The following is a 22,474-nucleotide window of genomic DNA, read 5'->3' as shown; positions in this document are numbered from 1 at the left end:
TTAGTCTTCTATAGCTTCTGGAACTAACGTTACCAGTTTGACCCAACAGATAGACAATCTGTGTGCAAATGTTATTTTTGTGTGATGGAGGATTTGTAGTGAAAGGGTGTAGTAGCCTAGGTAGAATTTAAAGTAAGCGTGGACCGCTGCTTTGGCATCTTTGGCTGAGCAGAGTAGCAACAAACTACGTCACACTTTAGCCCGCCCAGGTACGTCACGGGCGTGTGTGATATACGGGATGCAGCATCGAAGACTGATGCTCGAAACAGACCCACATCCTTATCAGACGATATCACAGCTTAGGCGTACATTTTATAGTTTTCTTGTTTTTTTTCCTGTCATTTCATCTAACACAGTTTAAACTTCCACTGCTTGTAGATGTCAAATATTTAATTAATTGTGTGACAAGATGCCACAATATGTTGACAAAATGTACAGGGTACATTGTCACAATGAAGCTCATGCCATTAAATGGACTCGAATTTGACATGAAAGCATGAAACATATTATACAAAATTTGTGAAAGAGCAAAAATATTTTAAAATAATGTAAGGTTATTTCAATCTGTTGCTTTGACCAGTATGTATTTTTATTAATACATTTTAAAATTGTGACAGTCAGGCCCCGGTCTCCCTTTTTTTGTAAAATCATTAAAACTTTTCTTGTTTTCCTTGTAACTTTGCTCATTTTAAAGCTCCATTCCCAAATCTGAAAATAACCTTGAGGCTGCCTTCTTAAACCTATATTTGCTTTCTGTTGGCTTACTTTTTTTCAACGTTGCTTGAATTTACCACAAAATCCTGTTTGCGATAGAGCAGCGGCAGCCTATGAGATGGTGAGACTTTAAAATCAGGAAGCGAATTTTGAGAGACAGAGGAAATTCATGCAAGCAAATGTACTTCTGCTCTGTGAAGCTGCATGCCTAACAGTCTACACGACTTTCTTCTGTTGTACAAAGAACAGGCAGGAAATGCTCATGGGTTACAGAAGACACTTCATGCAGTTACACTGGTTTAAATATGAGTAGCACAATTAAAGTTACAAACTCGACTGCAATTCGAGCTGAGGTGAAAAGACATGAAAGCTTGCAAAACACTCTTAACAAATTTCTCAGACAGTTGGAGAAGGTTGAGGACCCACAGATAAGGACGGGACTAAAGGTTTTCCTCCATAGCGTACAAGGTGAGCTAGCTGATCGTTCTAAAAGTCAAACGTGTTGCTTTTGTCCACCAGTAAGCCTAATGATAGATCACAATATGATTTTTTGCAAGACATTGGGGATCTTTAAAATTTTTGGGTTGTGTTTAAATGTTCGTATATTTTGTTATTATATGATCTCACAGGTCACCTATGTCAAACTTTGTATTTTATAAAAGGCAGCCAGATAAAATTAAATAAAATGGTTGTAATTTATTCCGAGTTAAATTATAAATCTAGTAGATGCGTCTCCATTAGGCCGTGATGATTATAACTGTAATTTACAGCCCGGATGTACATCAGAATCAAGCATGTAACTACTGTCAGGCCCAGGTTGAAATGTTATTAGCACAGTCTTAGAGATGCCGTGATGGTGGCAAGCTTTTGAACATGAAGTGCTGGTCCATTTCCTGTCTGACGCTCGTTTGCTGCCCACGAAAGCCACATCCTCTCAATCTTATTGGCACTACCTGTCTACAGTGTAACTCTTACACTCTGTATCTGACCCTATTAATTTTAAAATGTCCAATGTTTTTTTTGTACATTATAATTTTTGGTGACCTAGACATTTTAATATATTGTTTGGTGATACAGCTCTTTATCTACTTCCTCCTCACACTTCCTTTTGAGAACAATTATACATCCATTGCTCTAAATTCCAGCTGAATATTACAATGTTATCAAGGGAATCACTTTTCTAAATACAAAACTTGAAAATATTTTTTTGTAATTATCAGACAAAATTGTGACTGGTACTTGCCCGTGCAAAACTTGCCACCATGATTCTAGAATGCTTTGGTAGTTGACTATGGGCCCAAAATAAATAACCCTCTTTATCTTTGTGGCATTCTGGACCCTTGATGATTCTGCAATCTGCTTTTCCATATATTACCCATTTTATGAAAATGGTAAATTGTACTGTCCCTGCAAGCACCACTAAAGATGCACTCAAACTAAACAATCAAAATATTAAACATCAATTGTTTTTTGATATTATGTATTTAGCACAGCTATAGATATAGAAGAAAGAAAGGATGATTGATGGGGATGATGACCTAAAAATGATTGGAAAGGGGAAGTCTTTACTGTTGGCTTTGGAGCACAGAGAAATTAAGAAAGGAAACATTTAATTTAAGCTTGCAGGCCAGGAAGCAGCCCTCTGTGTCTTAACCACTAGGTGGTTTTTAAGGAGTCTTTGTAATCTTTTTGTACTTATTGCTCCGTCAGTTTTGTGCACTTGTTTTCTGATCATTTGAAAAGCAATAGCACATTTATCTTTAATAAGGTATAGAATTACATTTTTCATGTTGTGAACTATTCACCGGGCGTGTTTAAAGTGATAGTTCCCTTAAAAAGGACATTTCTATAATAATTTACCTACCCTTTAGTCATTATAAACCTGTATGACCTTCTTTCTTCCACAGAACAGAGGATATATTTTGAAGAATGTTGTTAACTGGCCTCCATTCACTTGCATTGGGTTTGTGTCCATAGAAGCGAACGGGTGCCAGCGCTGTTTGGTTGCCAACTTTCTTCAAAAAATCTACTTAAGTGTTCTGCATAAGAAATATAGTTATACATGTTTAAAACGACAAGAGGGTGAACAAATAATGACAGAATCTTTAAAACAATTTAACTAACCCTTTAATACTTAAATTGGTTAGGGATTTGAACAGAATTAAGTGCATAGGCAACACACCTCAAATAAATGAATGAATAAGTAAATAAATGGAGCCGATTAAAGAAATGTTAAATTTGTTGCTCAAATATCTGCAAACTCTTTCCTTAAATCTTCGATTGATTTGACTTGATGATTAATACCGATCAATATTGTGTGTTATTGATTTGCGAACCCTACTCAGCCACTAATTAACATTTTAAAGAAAATTCTTACTTTACGACCCGGCCTCATTATTTATTTAAAAATCAACTTTTTTTTAAAATGATTAAATGAAATTAATCTTCACCCAGTTTTCTCTCCTGCATTGCTTTTCTGGTCCCTAGTGATTAAGTCAATTCAAGTACAGTTCTCAATCAAAACCACTAGACAAACAGATAAATCAATGAACTCATCAATAAAATTGCATGCACTGGCACAATCACCCACTCGTTTCTACACACCAGAGGAGCGGATGCACAGATGGGGTTAGATATGAAGATAGCAAAGGATAGCCAGCATCTAACTGGAGTCGGTGCATGAAGGAGGCGGAGTTAAACCTCTGAATACCTTGGTAACAAGGGGGGGGCAGCGGCTCTTGAATCACTGAACTGATTGTGATATGTTGCACGTTCCCATCTGATACAGCACTGGATCGAGTGCACATTTGTCACATTTCCTTTATTAACGTGTCAGTCTTGATTAGTGCTGCTATTTTCTAATCATTATTTTATTTTTGTGGTTGAGCTCTCTTCCTCATCAGATCTTGCAAGCTGTACACAGTCTGCCTTTATTCCTCAACACATCACTGATTCTTGCTTTTTAAGCAGGGAGAGAGTGAGCGGGTGAGAGAAAAGAGAGAGAAAATGGGAGGGAAAGAGGAGGGGGTGTAGCAGTGGATAGCAGGGGCTGGGAGCTGTCTGGCTGGTGACAAGGTTAGAGAGAGAGAGAGAGAGAGAGAGGTGGGAGATGGAGAGAGATGCGGGGTATTCCTGCTCTGTGCTGTTCTGCGTGGGTTTGAAGAAGACCTTGCACCGGAGAGATCTGAGAGATCCTTGTTCATGATGCATCATTCGCCTGAACCTTTAGCATGAGATGGACCGCGCTCTTATTGACATTGCCAGCCGCTTGACACACCGATCACTGGAGACGTGATGGAAAGACTCTGTGTGTGGACACCGGGATTTCTCGCTGTGTGCTTGCCGTAACCGTTTCCAGCTATCCATGTGTCATGTAGACTGAGTTTCACTCTTCACAGTAAGCGTCTCCTCAGTGGAGAATGTTGGGGAAACAATGTGCCTTGATCCGCGGGTAACAGCTCTGCATGTCTGCCTGATGTAAGATTACTGCCTGTCGTCCTTGAAGGAATTTTCTGTATGATTTCTATCGCTCGCATTGTCATTTCGCCTGCCTCTTGTTGAATGTTGTCAACGAACGCAGGAGCATGCTTTTCATGCAGGTGCAGAGAGGTGGGCATACGTCTGCATGCTTAAAATAGGTGAGGGAGGACTAAGAGCAGCAATACGAAGATAATGAAATGGATGGGTTTTGAGAAAACACAACGGTGTATATAGCGATTTTTGGTGTTACGGTTCAGCACTTCTCTGAATTTTTTGGGCTGCCAAGATAATTTTGTGCTTTTCGTTCATTTCTACCTTTGATCTGTTGAGAACTTCTGGACCACATGAACCGAACGGGTCCATCTCAGTCCAAAACCACCTACCTTATCTCCCTCACCCTGGTGAAGGTAGAGACCACTGAGGAACATGAGTTGGAGAACAGCAAGCAAACTGTGGATGGAGCGGTGCACGTTGCCGATGGAACAAAACATCTCAAACACCCCGGATCCAACAATGAGGGCCAGCAGCAACAGAAAATGGGTGTGGAGCTGGAGGCTGGAGAATCTATCAAAATCTCAGCGGAACAGGATACAATCCAAAGCCCAAGGGAGGACAAAGCACTTTTTACAGATGGTGTTCACCCCGGTGATGGGCAAAAATCAATAATCTCACCCAGCGCTGAAATTGGCCGGGCCAGAGAATCCACAGGAATCTCACAGTTTTCCATTCCACGGCATTTCTGTGACATCCCAGTTCGTGCAACCCAGCGTCCGGTTTCTCTTCTTAAAGCTCATGGGGGTGGTCGTGAATTTAAGGAGTCCAGAGAGAGCATCCACGCCTCTTCCAAAAGCCTTGACCGGAAAGACAGTCGAGCTAGGATCCAGTCTCCAACCAGCCCCACTCCGGGGTCATTTCGGGCATCTTGGGCTGTAAGCGAGGTGAAAACCTGTGATGAAGACCTCAAAGGTGTTGGGATGAAAAGGCCCACGGAAGGGGATATAATAGCCATGAGAATGCAGAGTCCTCGAGCGGAAAGATTAAAGTCTGGATCTACTTCTCTACCCACTCCAATCGCCCTGATATCCAAGCCTCAACGCAAAGGGAAGAGTCGAACCTTGGACAACAGTGATCTGAACTGCCTGTCTGAAGACCTCCTGAAGAGCAAAGGTGGCCAAATGACATCTGACTTTAGGACAGCTCAGTCCCAGGGGGCTTCGGCACGTGACCGCAAGATGCTGAGATTTATTAGTGGCATTTTTACCAAGAGCACTCCAGTGGCGACCAGTGCGACCATTGTGACCCCAATCTATAGCTCCATTCAGAGAGAATCCAGTGAGGAAGAAGGTATGAGAACACAACACAGCCTTGAAGATTTCTTAAGTCAAAATTGTGGGAGGGGACAGACCGGGTCAGCATTATATATTGTAAATGAGAGTTAGTTTTTTTACTATTACAAGTAATTGGAGAAAATGAGAAAATATGATAAAGTTTGAATTCATAACTTTTCACTTTCACAAGAGATAGTCATACCATTACATTTTTATTTGTTGTTTTGATTCTATTGCTTTAAGTTGACTTAAGATGCTGGAAACGTCTTGGATCTTTTCCTTACAACCACCCCCTGCCGTTTCTGTTTATGAACTAGAAAAATAGGAATGGGAAACAAATTTGATAAAACCCACGCCACAAGCAGCACGATTTTACCCAACATCCTAATCCCATCTTTGATGTTTCCGCCCACTTCTGCATTCTGATCTTCGTCTTCCGTGGAAGCTTCAATCCTTTCATCACTTTAAAACCATATCCAACCACACATATAGCACCCTAAACTGGTCCTAATCTTATAGCGAAAAACAGATCTGAAATAACTCGCTCTACAAAATGAAATGTCAAACTAGCATTCGTGTCCAAATCTTAAGGAAGTTCTCTGAAATTATCATTCGAGACTTTGTTCACCCAAAAATGAAAATTTAGTGACCCTCAGTTTGTTTCAAACATGTATATATTATATATGATTTCTTGGTTCTGGTGAACACAAAGGAAGGTATTTGGAAGTATTTATTCAGGTTTGGCACAATCTGAGGTTGGGTGAACTATGCCTTTTAAAGTGGGGTTGGGCATAGTGCATTAAATAAATCAAAGCATCTGTAGTTTTCAGACAATGTTGCAGACATTCGTGTGCATCAAGAGATTATTTATAAAAAACGAACAAAGGATTATTTTGGAAAACATCTGTACTTCATAACAATACAAATGTGAAACCGTGAGAAAAATGAATCAAAACTGCTAATCACAGGCTACATGTGATGCTCCACAGAGGTGTGCATGCGTGTGATCCTCACGCTACGAGCAAAAGGTCTTATGTGTCTGCATGCACGAGGCATGCGTGCACAAAAAATGTACGTATGTGTTCTCCGAGTGAGCAGAAGCAGCGGCTGGAGGTGGGGTTGTCATGGCAACAGGGAGGGCTGAGAGAGTGGCCCGTTGTGTGGCTGTGTTATGCCAGGGAGCGAGCCACAGATAAAATGAATGGGAGTGAGGGTATGCGAGGAGGGGTCCTTTTGAAAACCGTCCAAAAAGGACAGGAAAAAAGAGGGCAGCTTTAGTACGTGACACATAGAGCATCCTGTTCCATGGGGGTGGTGTGTCATATATGAAGGTCTTTAGAGAAGCGCATAAGGATTGTACTGTCTCAAAACGCTGGCATCAGTCCTGATGTGGCCCGCCGTACAATGACCTCATAGATTTGCGCTGTTTTCCGCAGGGGTTAAACCTCTTCCGTTTTGTCTCGGGTGTGCCAACTGCGATCGAAGCCGTGAGTCTGTCGTCAGGCTGTTTAATGCCTCCGTGCCCGAATGCTTTAGCTGTGTGTCAAGCAACCTCCACCCCAACAAAAGCATGTCGTGACTGTCGTCGGCATTTGATGTGACTGATGTGGCGAGTAAAAAAGCAGAGAGGGGTGTGGAGTCTTCACGCTCACTGCTGCACAGCTACATCTGCAGTCCTTCACGCGCTGTGAATTATTCGGGTTTTATTACACCTCCAGCAGAGCTGTCAGATGAGACCAGGATGGAGCAGAGAATAACGCAATGCTAGAAAACGTTTAATGCCCGATCAGTGTTTATTTGTGTTTAGTTATTTGTGAGAGAAGACTGAAGTTCACCTGCAGGATAAACAGAGACAGACCTTTGTCTTGATCTCACTTTTATCTGAAAAGATAAATGTGTTTGACATGAAGACAGGTGATAATGTCATGAACGTTCAAAACGTCGTGATCAGTGTTGATCTGGCATCAAACTCGCTCTTCTTGTAAGTGACTCATGAAGTTTCACATCACTGACGTCAAGACACCAAACAATGAGATTTAAACTGTTAATCAGATGGTGTAATCTTTTCAGAAAGCAGAAAATTATAGTTGACCATTTCCCTTCTTCATTCTGTGAGATGATTTAGTTATTTATATTTGTATACTGCTCTTGTGAAAAGCAGATAGAGAGTATATACAAGCATATACAGAAGAACCCTAACCCACAGTATAAAACTTTATTATTTTATCATCCAGACATCTTGAGACTTGTTGAGAAGAGGTGTGCTATTTAAGTATCTGACTTACATGGAAAATCAATTAGAGGGGTGATTAAATATGTCCATTGACTTAAAGGGAATAAATGTTTATTCATCATTTATATCATCATATAATTTCAAACCTCCATGACTTTCTTTGTTCAGAAGAACACACACATTTTTTATTATTTTAAAGAACGTACCAAACAACATTGGCCCCCATTGACTCCCGTCGTATGGGCATAAAACCACGGAAACATTTATCAAAATATCTTCTTTTGTGTTTCACAGAAGAAAGGGTCATACACAGATGTTAAGGATGAAAAAATGATGACAGAATAGACATTTTTGGTCAAACTATCCTTTTAATGGAAAACAGAGCCAAGTGTAATCATATCATGATGCTCATTCTATTTAGGTCAGTAAGCACCCACCCTGAACACCTAAGCAACCGCATAACAATGCCCTGGCAACGACTCATGGCATCATAGCACCGTGTGGACAAGCAAACTTGATTTTTTATTTGAAATGTATCTTACAGTTTTATTGCTATGCTTCTCCACATTTGAGCCGTAAAAATAAAATATGACGGTTTTCTTTTTTCAGCATCATGCAACAACAGTCAGGAATGGACCCTGAACCGCGCCATTCCAGAGCTGAGACTGGTGGGATTAACCAGATTTTATTATTTCTTAGTGCTTTATTTAGTTTTAAAACAAACTGTTGAGTAAAGATGTATAGGAAAGAAAAATGTGTTGTCTCTACGGAAAATGGAGATAAAGTCATATCTGCAGCTTTTTTTAATTTCTTAAGAATTGTAAATAAACTCCTCATAATGATAATATGAGATAAACTAGCAAAAGAAAGCAGGTGCATCATACTGTCAGGTGTGTATTTTGTGATCTGGAGCGAGGTTTAAAAATGTCATTCATCCTGGTTCATGCAGGGGGTTTTAGGTAGCATACGAAGTGGAAAAACTGCCCTTGTGAACCGATTCATCACAGGAAGTTACCTGCCACAGGAGTCACATGAGGGTAAGAATCATGTGAATGTTTTTCCTTGAAGCCTTTCAGTTAATGTAGTTTAGCAAAATTAACGTCATTGTTCCGTTTTCTTTCTGTAAGGTGGACGATATAAAAAAGAAGTACTGGGGGAGGGACAAAGTCAGTTATTACTGATCCGAGAGGAATCTGGCCCTCCAAGTGCACAGGTGTGTGTGGCTTTGTGTACTGCAATCACAGATATGAATACTTGGTCAGAAGAGTTAGTAAAAAACAGTAAAGAGACAAAAGAGTCACCATCAAATTAGAATGAGATGCACACTTATGGAAGTAAAATAGTGACTAATGTGTTTGAAGCAAAGAGACGTGCTGAATAGCACTAACTGAAAAAAAATGCATTGAATTAACAGTTCTCATTTTAAGGTTCTGCAATTCAATATGGTTGTACATTTAAGCTGTGAATATTTCAAATTGAAAAATTTCACACTCGGTTTAACTGTATAAAAATTAAAAAATCAAAATTCACCTTTTAAATTTCATTTAAAAAATTTAACTTGTTTTTAAATACAACCTTTAATATTCGACGGATAATTTTCAGTCCATATTATTTCGATTTAAAAATTCGCTTCCACAAATTCAGCGGTTCAAATTCGGCTTGAAATTCAAAGTTTCACATCCGGGAATCCAAGGAAAAGCAATAGAGCGCCGATTCTACAAATGCATGATCTCTTCCTGCTGCCTGAGCGCTTCACCAGCAGGTGGTGTAAGTCGGTTCTGACGTAGATCAAAGCAAGAAAAACAGATACTCTTTAAATGTTTGCCACAGAGTCCTTTCATCTGCTCGATTAAGTGAATTTAGTTCTCATATATAGCTTCTTAAACATCATCAACATTTTCAGTAATTTAACTGACGCTTGCACTGCCAGTAGTTGGCACAGACACACTCAAGGCCTATTATGCTCAGACTATGAATCTCATCCTGTTCTGGCTAAAATTAATTAGGTTATGTTTTACTTCAACACATCATGTTCACATAAATATTATGCATCATCAGCATTTACAGGACATTTATTGTGTTTAATCGTATGTCAAATACTGAGATCTCAACCAGCATCCCACTGATAACCGCTCCGATTTTAACAAGTCTGCAACTCTCTCAGTGCTTCTGTTTATATGACATAGAAGCAATCTCTACAGACTTTCTTTTAGTTTCCCTCACATGATCTTTTTTAATTTGCGATACTCAGAAAATGCTGGATGTTGTGGAATTGTGGAAACGTTCGTCGTTTTTATTTTGTTAATATAAAATAGAAAAACCGATCTTTTAGCCAAGCGAACTTCTTGAGCAGGCCAAATAAAATTGACCAGATACAAATAGACATCACGTTCTTTAGAGCCAGAATAGACCCGAAATGTATTGTCGAAGCCAAGAAAGAGACCTCACGGCGTTAAGGATCTAACAGCTGTAAGATGGTGTTTCCTAAAATGTGCGACAAACTGCTTGACTTGCTATCTGTTAATAAAATGCAAAAATGTCAATTACGGTATTAATCTAATTATGTATTGGAAATTTTGGTATATCAAATATTTGTTGTTTCCATAACAATTAAACTGATTCAATTTTTGTCTTTCAAGTCGATTCGGTAAAAGTAAATTCATTTTAAATTACTAGAGACGCAATGCCATATCGGACACGATCTTTGTCAACGTTTTAGACCCGAAGCCGCTGGGACCCATAAGGATCTAACAGACCTGTACACCTCATCGCAAAGTGTCTAAAATGTACGTGTACAGTTCAGATAAACGATCAAGTTTACCCTCTTTAAACTTATGATGACTGAATGAGATGCGTAGGTAGGTGTCTTTATTGTTGCAGTATTTCAGTTTGTTTTTTATTCATTGGTTCATTTAGCCTAATAGACTATACTTGGCTATATTTTTCGTTCTGACCTCAGAGATTTCAGATGAAAAACAGGCATAATTATTTCCATTGATATTTCTCTTCTAAGTGGTTATTAGTTTGTTTAAGTTTAAGCATTTATCCTACATTTAAAAATATTTTACAATTACGTTTTGAAGAAAATACTTTACTTTTAATTGGTTATTTATATTGTAGATTATTTTACGTTGAGATAAAATAGTTCATGGCTTGTTCTTATATCTGTTTGCACTACTCTTTCATTTCCTACTGTAGTCAGTTTTAAATGGATATTTATTGTTTTTTTCCTATTTAGTTTATAGTTTTTATACCAAAATAGAAAGTTTCATTTGAATCGTTAAGTTTATTGTGATCGTGTTATGAAACTAATGTAATGCTTTAAAATCTTATTGTATTGTTTTCTGGCACATTTAATCATATACCATCGCATGTGTCATTCAAATAGCTTCATGAAATTAACTTATTTTATTTTAAAAACTCAATACACAGTATGGTTTAGTAAAGCTCTGTATATATCCAATTTTTCTCATCCCCGAAACTCAAATCATTATTTGATGACTTAAGATGGTGCTTATCAGTAGCACGATTTTATGTTTGCATGTGGCAAGATACAGAGATTTGCGTGCATTTGATACGCAGGTGTAGCTAATTTACCCATACCATCTTAACCAATATTGTTTTGCTCCTTTATGACATATCGCTTTATTGCTCCCTGACCTCTTTTGAAGTTAATTTGGATAAAAATGCTAAATGCTGCTAAATGACTTAATGTTAATATATCATATGCACGCAAAAAAGTAATGAATGGGTATAAATAGCAAGCCAAATACAAACGTAAACTCGTACTCTAGATAGACAGTACAAGGAGATCGGGTAGAATATTAAATAATTAAATTAAAATGTATGACTAGTCCAATGATTCCCGCTTCCGACCTGTGTGTGTGGAGTTTGCATGTTCTCCCCGTGCCTCGGGGGTTTCCTCCGGGTACTCCGGTTTCCTCCCCTGGTCCAAAGACATGCATGGTAGGTTGATTGGCATCTCTGGAAAAAATTGTACGTAGGGTGTGAGTGCGTGAGTGAATGAGTGAGTGTGTGTGCCCTGCGATGGGTTGACACTCCATCCAGGGTGTATCCTGCCTTGATGCCCGATGACTCCTGAGATAGGCGCAGGCTCCCCGTGACCCGAGGTAGTTCGGATAAGCGGTAGAAAATGGATGGATGGATGGACTAGTCCAATGATTCCAGGCCACCTAGAATTGTCCCCGTGCTCCATGTCCTTTCTAGGGATAATAGTGGTGAGCTAAGCTGCCAGTACAAACGTCAACTTTTTTTTCTTTCTTGATGATGCATAAGAAGCCATCTATAAGAACAACTAAATTCACTTAATCGAGCAGATGAAAGGACTCCGTGGCAAACATTTAAAGAGTATCTGTTTTTCTTGCTTTGATCTACGTCAGAACCGACTTACACCACCTGCTGGTGAAGCGCTCAGGCAGCAGGAAGAGATCATGCATTTGTAGAATTGGCGCTCTATTGCTTTTCCTTGGATTCCGGGATGTGAAACTTTGAATTTCAAGCCGAATTTGAACCGCTGAATTTGTGGAAGCGAATTTTTAAATCGAAATAATATGGACTGAAAATTATCCGTCGAATATTAAAGGTTGTATTTAAAAATAAGTTACATTTCTTAAATGAAATTTAAAAGGTGAATTTAGATTTTTTAATTTTTAGACAGTGAAACCGAGTGTGAAATTTTTCAATTTGAAATATTGACAGCTTAAATGTACAACCATATTGAATTGCAGAACCTTAAAATGCAAGAACTGTTAATTCAATGCATTTTTTTTCAGTTAATGCTATTTAGCACGTCTCTTTGCTTCAAACACATTATTCACTATTTTACTTCCATACACACTTGTTTTACCTTACGAATTAACCAAACTCAGAAAGAAACAATGCAAAAGATTGAAAGGTTTTGGGCCAGCACCAAGTGGTTTGAAGACACAATTCACACTTTTAATTCATACAGCCACAGAAAAAAATATTTTAATTGTTTAGGTACAATGATCATTTTTGTTTAATTCTGTGAACTGCTAACAATATTTCTCCCAAATTTCATTTATTTGCAGAAAATTTAAACTGGAGAAACAGTTCAAAATGACAGAAAAGATATTCTGTATTTTTTCATATTCACTTTTAAGCAATACAACAGTAATATTTGTACATGCATTTAGGAAAAGTTCCCATATAATTTTTTATGTGATAACCTGGATTTCTATCACAGTTTTCATATGTTTTGTCATACTGTCAGTCTTTCACATTGCTGTCGACTTTGTAACTCCTGAGGTTTGATTTTGATGAAATTTAACAGACACTGGACTGAAATGACCACAACACATCTAGAAATCCTTATTACATAAAAAATTGAATGGTCTCTTTATTTTTTCAGCGGCTATATATAATTGTTTTGCTGTATTACTCTGTTTAAATCTTTCCTCTGTTTTGTAGTTCTGCAATTGGCTGGATGGTGTCATCTTGGTTTTTAGTCTGGAAAATGAAGCCAGTTTCCAGGATGTGTATAAGAACTACAGTGAGCTTAGCAAACACCGTAACATTGCAGAAATGCCCATTATAGCAGTTGGAACACAAGGTAAGATCTGTACCCTTCCCATGTTTGAATTAAAAATGATTTATTGAGTAATATGATGTCACTGTTTTTCTCTCTGCAGATAAGATTAGTAGCACTAACGTCCGTGTGATCGAGGACAAACGTGTGCAACAGCTCTGTATAGATATACGTCGCTGTACTTACTATGAGACGTGTGCTACATACGGGCTTAACGTGGACAGAGTATTCACTGAAAGTGAGTTTCTTCTAAAAATGTATAAAATGTACATGATCATGAAATATTACGAAATATTATGAATATTACTTTCAAACATTATGCAGGTGTTTATTGTACAAACTTGTTTTCTCTTTAGTGACTCAAAAGATCGCTGCTGCCAAGAAGCAAGCCGCCCTTCTGGCCTCCTGTAAATCTCTCCCGAACTCTCCGAGTCATTCAGGAGCCTCGACTCCGCTGTCAGGGCCAGGACAGGTATCAGGCGCATGGGTGCCTCTGTCACAAAAACTTGTCTGAAAATTTTTTTTTAATGAACATGAAGTCTGCTTTAAATACCATTATTCTTGTGACAATTCTGCATCGCTTTAAACAAACTGTAAAGTACAATTGTAATTATTAATCATAGTGGCTTTTGTTTATAGTAGATTGTATATATATATATATATATATATATATATATATATAAATATAGGTAATAATATAAATATAGATATACATTTTTATACTTATAGAAATAAACCATGTTATTTTATTTCATAATTGTGTAAAATTGTCATGGTAATAATATATCATATTTAGGGCTGTCAAACGATTAATCGCATCCAGAATAAAAGTTTGTTTACATAATGTATGTTTGTGCACTGTGCATATACATTTTGTATTCATGAACATATATACATATACGTATATATTTAGGAAATATTAAGATAGTATTTATTTATATTTTTTAATAATTGGAATTATATACAGTACATTTACATTTACATTTAGTCATTTGGCAGACGCTTTTATCCAAAGCGACTTACAGTGCACTTATTACAGGGACAATCCCCCTGGAGCAACATGGAGTAAAGTGTCTTGCTCAAGGACACACTGGTGGTGGCTGCTGGGATAGAACCAGCAACCTTTGATTTACCAGTTCAGTGGTTTAACCCACTAGACCACCATCTCCACCACAGTATAAATGTTTATACATTTTATTATTTTTCTTAAATATTTGTGTATGTTTTTATAATAAAAAATGATTATGCACAGTGCACAAACATATATTATGTAAACACAAACTTTGAGATTAATCTCTTGACAGCCCTAAAAAATAATATTGGTAATAAAACTTGACTTCATTTTCTTTACATTATTATCATTTTTGTGTCACATTTTAAAACACCAGGGCCCAAATTCTTAAAGCTTCTTAGAATCCTCTAAGAAAGTTCTTAATTTTGCTTAAAAACTTCTATGAAGTCTTATATTAAAAGCGATTCAGGACCAATCTGAGAGCAACTTTGAACAAGGAAAAGACAAAACTTGTATATATATACAAGAGATGGATATATATATTTTTTCCATGCTGTTTTAATATCAACGTATTTGATAGGAAATGAACAGTGGCACAGTAAGTTTCTTTAAGTGCTATAATTGTTTGTGTGTTCAGATTGTGACTGTTGTGACAAATCATCACTGCTGCATAGTAGCATTTCTCTAGTTGCCAAATATGTTTATATGATTTAAGTCTGGCGCTATGGCATTTCTGCGCTGTCTTGGAGATATGTTAGACCTCTGGGATCGGTCACAAACATGAACCCTGCACGATCTTATGTGTTGTGTCTTATTAACTTACTGTCATTCAATTTAATATAGCGCTTTAACAATTCGCATCAAAGCAGCTGTAAAAGAAAATCAAAAACAAAAAAAAACTTGAAAACACACAAAAAACAATAAAAATTAAAAATCTGATAAATCTTTAAAGTAATATGGAAATTGTCATGTATTGCAACACATTTCTTCTCACTTTTCGTGTTTGTCCATTTTCCCTGCTGCTAAAGACACTCTTAAGTCTCTTAAAAGTCCTCCTCACAACTCCTAAACGTTTTGACCTTAAGAGCTCTTTTAAGGGTTAAGATGCTTCATGATTTTCTTTTTTTTTACCAAGACCTTTTCTGTAATTTTAAGGAGAAACACCCACATTTCTAAGAATTTTCTGAGAATTTCTAGAATTTTTTAACTAGAAGCAACTCTTTGCACAAAGATTTTTCATGAATACGGGCCCAGTTGTATTAAAGTGTTATGTAATGTTGCATTGATTGTTGTATGTGAGTGTTTTCAGTGATCGTGTTTTTGTCTTCATCATTCTGTCTAAACCATTCAACATTCCATCCCCTCTGTCCTGTTTCTCTCTCTGTGGTATTATCCTCTCTCAGGCCAGTAATGGGGGTCAGAGTAGTGATTACCCCTCCTCTTTGCCTTCTACCCCTGTTATAAGTCACAAAGATATTCGGGGTGGGGCAAGTGGAGACGGGGGCTCTCAACGAAATCTGCCCCGGCGACGGACCTCTTTATTTGCGGTCAGTTCTTTGGTCTCATGATCTTCCGATTTTTAATGTCCAACACCTGTGTAATAGGGTGTGGAAACGATTTATATTTTATAATATAGTTGGCCTTATACCTAAAGAATTTAAATAATAAAATGTAAACTTGTCTTTGTTAAAATACTATTATGCCAGTTAATTATGCAGAAACAAATGTAAATAAAGCATCTGTTTGTTGATTTAAATCGATCAAAACCTGTTTAAATCTTCCTTATTTCTGCTATTTCTTTTCTTTCTGTTTGTGAACGATAAGGTACACACCTTGCCTTTAAATGCTGTTAATACAGAGGAAATATTTCTAGTGTGTTTGTGAACTCTCTCTGTCGCTTTGATACTCATCTCATCTCATGAGTCATTTCTGTCTTCCTGTCTGTCTTTTTACTCTCCCCTCATTTCGATTTTATCTGATGGATCTGTTATTTTAGAACCGTCGTGGCAGTGACTCTGAGAAAAGGACTTCTGAAAGCCGAGGTGACGTGAGCGGTAGATCCGTTCCTATTAAACAGGTATTTGGAAGTTCACAGGGTTCATTAGAAGTGCAGGAATTCCCTTCTTTATAAAGCTAGTTTGCTAAACTTAGTCGGAATAGCTGGTCTCCAGTCTTTAAAACCTTCTAAGACTTGCTAAGATGGACAAAAAATAAAGTTTTTTTTGTACAGGGGACTTTGTGGAAACGAAGTGAACGTTCTTTAAACAAGGAGTGGAAGAAGAAGTATGTGACTTTATCAAACAGCGGCATGCTGACGTATCACTCAAACATAAACGTAAGTAACACTTTAAACACCCAGATTAAACAAACTAAAGAAACCCTGGCAATGTACTGTTACCGCTCCACATAACACCTTCACATCATAGCAATGAGTTTTGAACCCATAATGGCCCTGGGTTGCTTACTTATTTACAGGAATATTTACAGAACGCTCAAGGAAAAGAAATGGATTTATTGCGGGTCACTGTGAAAGTGCCAGGCAAACGTCTTCATCGTGCCGGAACACCTGGCGGTCCGTCTCCTGGTCCTGTTCTTGTCCCCGTACCCGGTGTTAATGGAATTAGTAAAGACAAGCAGACACCTGAAGGGGGCGCTACTTGTAAGTGCCAGCATACAGTAATAAAAAAAAAACGATGGACTGATCAATAAAAATACAGCCAATGATCAGGGACGATATATCCTGTCAATCAAAAGAGGACAGGAAAATGCAATAAATGTATGCTCTGTGTATATAAAATGTCTAGAAACATCATCAATTTGATGTTCAATATTAATATATGTTTAAATTAAGAAATATGAATTTGACCACTAGAATTTAGTAAATCATAGGTTAAAGGTACAGTTTGTAGAATTTCCGCTAGAGGGCGCACAATCAAAACAAGAACAATCGCGTAGCTCTATGACGCTGTGTAGAAGCGTGGAATGATGGGATATGTTGTCTTCAACTACACCCCTGATGATACCGCTAATACATCAATCAGACGGGAACGAGAAGTCATGTTAGGGGAAGAGGTAATGTAATAAAGTTTTATAAATGTTGCGTTTGATGAAATCATTTTATTTCATTATAATGAATTTGACCCGAGTAATGTAAGGTTTAAAACTAAATGATTAGTCATAGATGTTACAGTAATTGTCCAATTCGATGGTGTGATGCAGTTTTAAGTGTTCAAATCAATCATAGTAAAAGTTATTTTGAACGTACCCTCATCATTTGCAATAATGCTAGACGTACCAACGGTACAAACGACTCCCGCATCTGTCTACGACTCTGTCACGCGGTTGCTACGTCAGTAAAGGTGGTAACAAAGGGTAACGCGGATATGACGCTATTGACAGGCGACTAAACTGCCTCGGTCCACTGTTTAGAATGGCGATTTTCTCAGGATTTAAAAGCAGTTGGAAACATTTGAGATAATGTAATTACTCAGCTGAAAAAAATATATAACATTGGCCTAGTGGTTTTTGGATATTTTACTGCAAAACTCTTACAAACTGTACCTTTAATATAACCTCCAAACTATCGGCATCGGTATTGGTGGAGGAGACATTGTGCTTCTCTACTGAAAACGTTTCTCATCATCAGTTTTGCAATTTCTGTACATTCCCAGCAAATCTTTTGACTGTGGAGGAGGCATCCAGAGCTGGTTTGTCATTTCATATTGACCAAAAGGTGAAACGTTGCCCATCATCTGTGTCGAATAAAGGGTTTAGTATGGGTAAGTAAAGTTAAATGTGCATCCCGCATAATTTTTTTTCTATTAAGGTTAACAAGACAAACATCCCTTTTCTAAAAAGAAGTAACCCCCCTGCATAAATTATTCTGCATGATGTTTCATATGAAAATTAATATTATTTTAGGATACTGTATTATTTTATGCTATTTTCAGAAAATCCATTTGCAGATGCCAATTTACAGTTCACTTAAGCTATTCAGGTGAAACTAGTTGAGATTGAAATCCTGTGAAATAAATGTTTTTTGACAATGCTTTATATTGTTTTAATAGACTCGAGTGCAGAGGGAGCCACAAGTCCACCTTTAGGAAAAGACCACATGCCTTCTTCTCCAATGAGTGACCGAAAAAAGAAAAAAAGAAACAGAAGTATTAATCTGAAGGGAGACGCAGCAGCCGGGCAGGCTGAAGGTAAGACATCAGATTTATGAAACACTCAAATTCTGATGCAACGTTGATTCAATTACACTCACAAAATAATACAATCTGTGAAAAGTTAAGTCAAATTCTCAATGCTTTCCGTTTTATTCCAGTGTGCACATGGTTGATTCTCTAGTTTTCTCACGATATCTTCTGCTTTTTTCCCTTATTACTTTTCTTTCTTTTCTCTTATCCTCTGCTGCCCTGGACTAATTTCTTGCACTGCAAGCCAAGCGCAAAATGTGGAAATTAAAAAGCTTTGGTAGCTTGAGAAACATTAACAAAACAGGTAACCTGACTGGATGAAGTGAATGGCTGAGCTTGACTCTTGCTTGTCTTGCTTGTACTGTCTACAGTCTGGCTCCATGTCCATCTCTTGTCACATTATTAGATTACCGCAAATGGATCCGAGTCTTCCTGCCTGTTTCTCTCAAACACATCATCATTATGCTGAGACATTAGGCAGAGGACACAATGGGTGTTTTTGTTGTTGTTGATCTCTTCCTCCCTTGTAAATATCTGTCCTTTTCATCCAATAGAAGAGGAAAGTACGGACTTTATCATCATATCCAGTACAGGACAGAGCTGGCACTTTGAAGCTCAGAATCAGGAGGATAGAGATGCTTGGGTTCAGGCGATAGAGAGTCAGATCCTGGCAAGTCTTCAGAGTTGCGAGAGCAGAAATAAGGTGAGGCTGTTAACAAAATAGTTACTGGGCCAGAAACATGTTGTGCTTAAATGGTGTTAAAGGGCAATGAAAATGTTCATCATTTAGTCACCCTCTTGTCATTCCAAACCTGTATGACTTTCTTTCTTATGCAGAACACAAAAAATATATATTTTGAAGAATGTTGCTAACCAAAAACCAAAGGCCCCCATTGTGTTTCATTATATGGACGCAAAACCACTGAGACATATTTCAAAATATCTTCTTTTGTGTTACGCAGATAAAAGAAAATCATACAGGGTTCGGATGACCGGAGGGTGAATAAATGATGAAAGAATATTTCTTTTGGGGATGAACTATCCCTTTAATCGGCTATATATGATGCAAATGAATGATGTGATTTGAAATATAATAAATACTAAAGTTAACTTCTATCTCTCAGGCACGACGGAGCAGTCATAGTGAAGCTGTTGCCTTACAGGCCCTGCGTAATGCCAAAGGGAATGACCTCTGTGTGGACTGTGAGGCATCAAGTAAGTGTGTTATAATGTGTAGTTTACTAATGAAACATAATGTGAATAATCAACTAAAAAATCACTTTTTACAGATCCAACATGGGCAAGTCTTAATCTCGGGGCTCTCATCTGTATCGAGTGTTCTGGTATACACCGGAACCTGGGGACTCACCTGTCTCGCGTCCGCTCGCTAGACCTAGACGACTGGCCCAGCGAGCTCACGAAAGTGCTTACGGCTATAGGGAACCATATGGCCAACAGTATTTGGGAGACCTGCACTCAAGGACGGCAAAAGTTGACACCTGAGGCAACAAGGTGAGATGACTTCACAAGTAAATGCTACTTCTCCTTTGTGGTCAGGTTTTCTTTGTATTGTATTACTTTTATGTGCGGCGTACACAAACAAAGCAACTTTTCATTGATAACAAAAAATTACAGGAAAGAGAGAGAATATTATTATAGTTATAGTGCATGCACATGTTTTTCACAAAGAGTTGAATAGTGAAATCTGGAAAACAAAATGATATACATATAAATGTTATATATCATGTATACATATTCTTATATTTTTCACTTATACATCATGTATTATTTGCTGTAAACTGTATTTAATGCTTTAAACTAGGGCTGTCACAATGCCCGATTTTTAGGAGATTAGATTAACTTGATATCTTTTAGTGACCTTAAAAGGGTCAAAATCATATTTTATATCTTGTTTTCCCTTTTAGACCAATGAATTGAACTCAAAATACGAGTATATAAAGGTAGAGAGATAGAGTTTGTAAACGTTGTGGCTCTTAAGGCAAAACTTTTAAATAGGTGCTGAATTATTTATGATATTATCAAATGAGAAAAGATGATCAAAATATCGGTAATCATAGTTTTGAATATCACGATATTATCAATACTTGTCTGTTGTGAGACCCCTACTTCAAACAATATACATTGCAGTTAAGAAATGATTTTTTTAAATCTGGTTCAATTAAAAAAATTCAAGATACATGCTCTGAAAATAACTGCAATTAAATGTCTCTTGTTTCATGTATTTTAAGTTTTTTTTTCTGGAAATGAATTAAACAAAATTCAGTATTTGCTTTGTGTGTGTATGTTTCAGAGAACAGAGGGAATCCTGGATCCGTGCCAAATACGAACAGCGGGTGTTTGTGTCGCCCTTGCCCGCTCAGTGCTCAGAGGGCACAATGTCATCCTGGTTACTCAGAGCAGTAATTGACAGAGACCTTCCCAGACTTCTGCTTCTCCTAGCACACAGCACCAAGGATCTGATCAACATCCCTCCTGAGGGAGCGGGGCAACAGCATCACAGCGCATTACACGCGGCATGCCAGCTCGGAGACGTGGTAATGACGCAGCTCCTGGTCTGGGTGAGCATCCGTCTCCATTTTTTACTTTTGTTGAATTACATATATGTTTCTAACAGATTTACTGTAACTCTCTCTACAAAGTACGGCAGCGATGTCAAGTCGAAGGATCCGCAGGGCAGAACGGCCCTGACATTGGCGCGTCAAGCCGGAAGTAAAGAGTGCGCTGAGATTCTTCTACAGCACGGCTGTCCCAGCGAGACCTCTCCCACGTCCCCCACACCCGTTCTGTCCCGCAAAAGTAGCATCACGAGCGTGGGCCGTGTCAATTCCAGGCGGAGGGTCTCGTAACCCGTGAACTTTCACGATCATAAAAACATTTCTAAACAGGGGGGTTTTAATTTCTTCATTCAGAGTTGTGTGTTCTGTGCGTCTGTGAAATTCTGCCCCAGGATATCATCAACAACGCTGTGTTTATATGCATACATCCCTGCGGGTTCCTCAGAGAAGGGAACAATAAAAAAGAAGAAAAACCTTTATCGTCCATCCTAGAACAAGCTTAGAAAGACAGCTACAAAAATGCCTTTTCAAAAAAATACGGAAACTGTTCCACCAAGTAAAAGCAATATTATTTATAATATGCTGATATAACTGTAATATAGATGCATTACAAGGTCAAATGTAGCTTGAGAGTTTCCCAAAGCAATCTTAGGGACTGTATTTACCAATAGGACTGTCATTTTCATCGTTCTTTAAAAATAGACATCATGGCTGGGGGTATTGTAATGTAACATGTTTATATCCAGAAGAAATAGTATTTGTCATTGTGCATCATTTCTAAATACTATAGACAATAAACTCAGATCTTCAAATCTTTTTGGCACTGCTCTTTATTGATCACAAAGGCCACCGACAGGTTCGCATTCATAGAATATTTCAGATAGTTGGGCTGGATCATGCATGAAAGAAAAAGTATCAAATTATATAAAAATGTATTACATTCATTACATATCCCTATAGATCTTGCTGTATTTTATATATATGTATAAATATATTAAATTAATTCTTCATTCCTGTATTTGGAAAATTTGCTTAGGTCAATCAGAAGATTAACCTTTTATTATTATTATTTATTATGCTTTTCTCTATTTAAACGACATGTATAATATAGGACGTTACAGATCAAGAACCACATTTTGATCAATTAGACATTCTAAGTATCCCCAACTCGCCGCTATAGAAAAAACAACCAGAATAAAATGCTTTTATAAATGTTTATAAACATTTCCGTACATTGTTGAATGTTTTTCATTTACCTTTCGTATTGCGTACCACCTAAGTTACCACAGTTTTGGAACCACAGGGACATTTTCTAATCATATTATACAATGATTTTAAAAACCTGAATGGACATGTTCAATCG

At 37.7% G+C, this 22,474-nt stretch overlaps 1 protein-coding gene across 6 annotated transcripts; it reads left to right on the top strand.

Moving 5' to 3' along the window:
• Positions 1-915: 915 nt before the first annotated feature.
• On the top strand, positions 916-21,927 carry agap2 (ArfGAP with GTPase domain, ankyrin repeat and PH domain 2). Of its 6 annotated transcripts, none has more exons than XM_056733490.1 (19): positions 916-1,182; positions 8,365-8,423; positions 8,705-8,792; positions 8,883-8,968; positions 13,207-13,348; positions 13,428-13,562; positions 13,681-13,796; positions 15,740-15,883; positions 16,333-16,413; positions 16,567-16,671; positions 16,812-16,995; positions 18,008-18,115; positions 18,404-18,541; positions 18,780-18,839; positions 19,090-19,238; positions 19,660-19,750; positions 19,825-20,047; positions 20,847-21,114; positions 21,196-21,927. In XM_056733490.1, the coding sequence occupies exons 1-19, from the start codon at positions 1,020-1,022 to the stop codon at positions 21,400-21,402; spliced, it is 2,547 nt and encodes an 848-aa protein (XP_056589468.1). In that variant the 5' UTR covers positions 916-1,019; the 3' UTR covers positions 21,403-21,927. The 6 variants fall into 6 exon arrangements, with proteins under 6 accessions (XP_056589468.1, XP_056589469.1, XP_056589465.1 ...); XM_056733487.1 differs by lacking the exon at positions 916-1,182 and adding an exon at positions 3,813-5,538 and having other exon boundaries at positions 16,824-16,995; XM_056733485.1 differs by lacking the exon at positions 916-1,182 and adding an exon at positions 3,813-5,538.
• The last annotated feature ends 547 nt before the right edge of the window (positions 21,928-22,474 follow it).

Source organism: Triplophysa dalaica, chromosome 20, assembly GCF_015846415.1.
Source record: "Triplophysa dalaica isolate WHDGS20190420 chromosome 20, ASM1584641v1, whole genome shotgun sequence".
In the NCBI taxonomy this organism is placed as follows: Eukaryota; Metazoa; Chordata; class Actinopteri; order Cypriniformes; family Nemacheilidae; genus Triplophysa; species Triplophysa dalaica.
Note: the sequence above shows the minus strand (reverse complement) of the source record. Positions and strands in the feature narration are given on the sequence as shown.

What these genes read in the sequence shown, in the direction of transcription:
- agap2 (XM_056733485.1), top strand. Translation starts at nt 4,539, where the DNA reads ATGAACCGAACGGGTCCATCTCAGTCCAAAACCACCTACCTTATCTCC. An exon ending in GACGGACCTCTTTATTTGCG is followed by an intron (nt 15,884 to 16,332) that starts GTCAGTTCTTTG and finishes CTGTTATTTTAG; the next exon opens with AACCGTCGTGGCAGTGACTC. An exon ending in GAGAAACATTAACAAAACAG is followed by an intron (nt 18,840 to 19,089) that starts GTAACCTGACTG and finishes TTCATCCAATAG; the next exon opens with AAGAGGAAAGTACGGACTTT.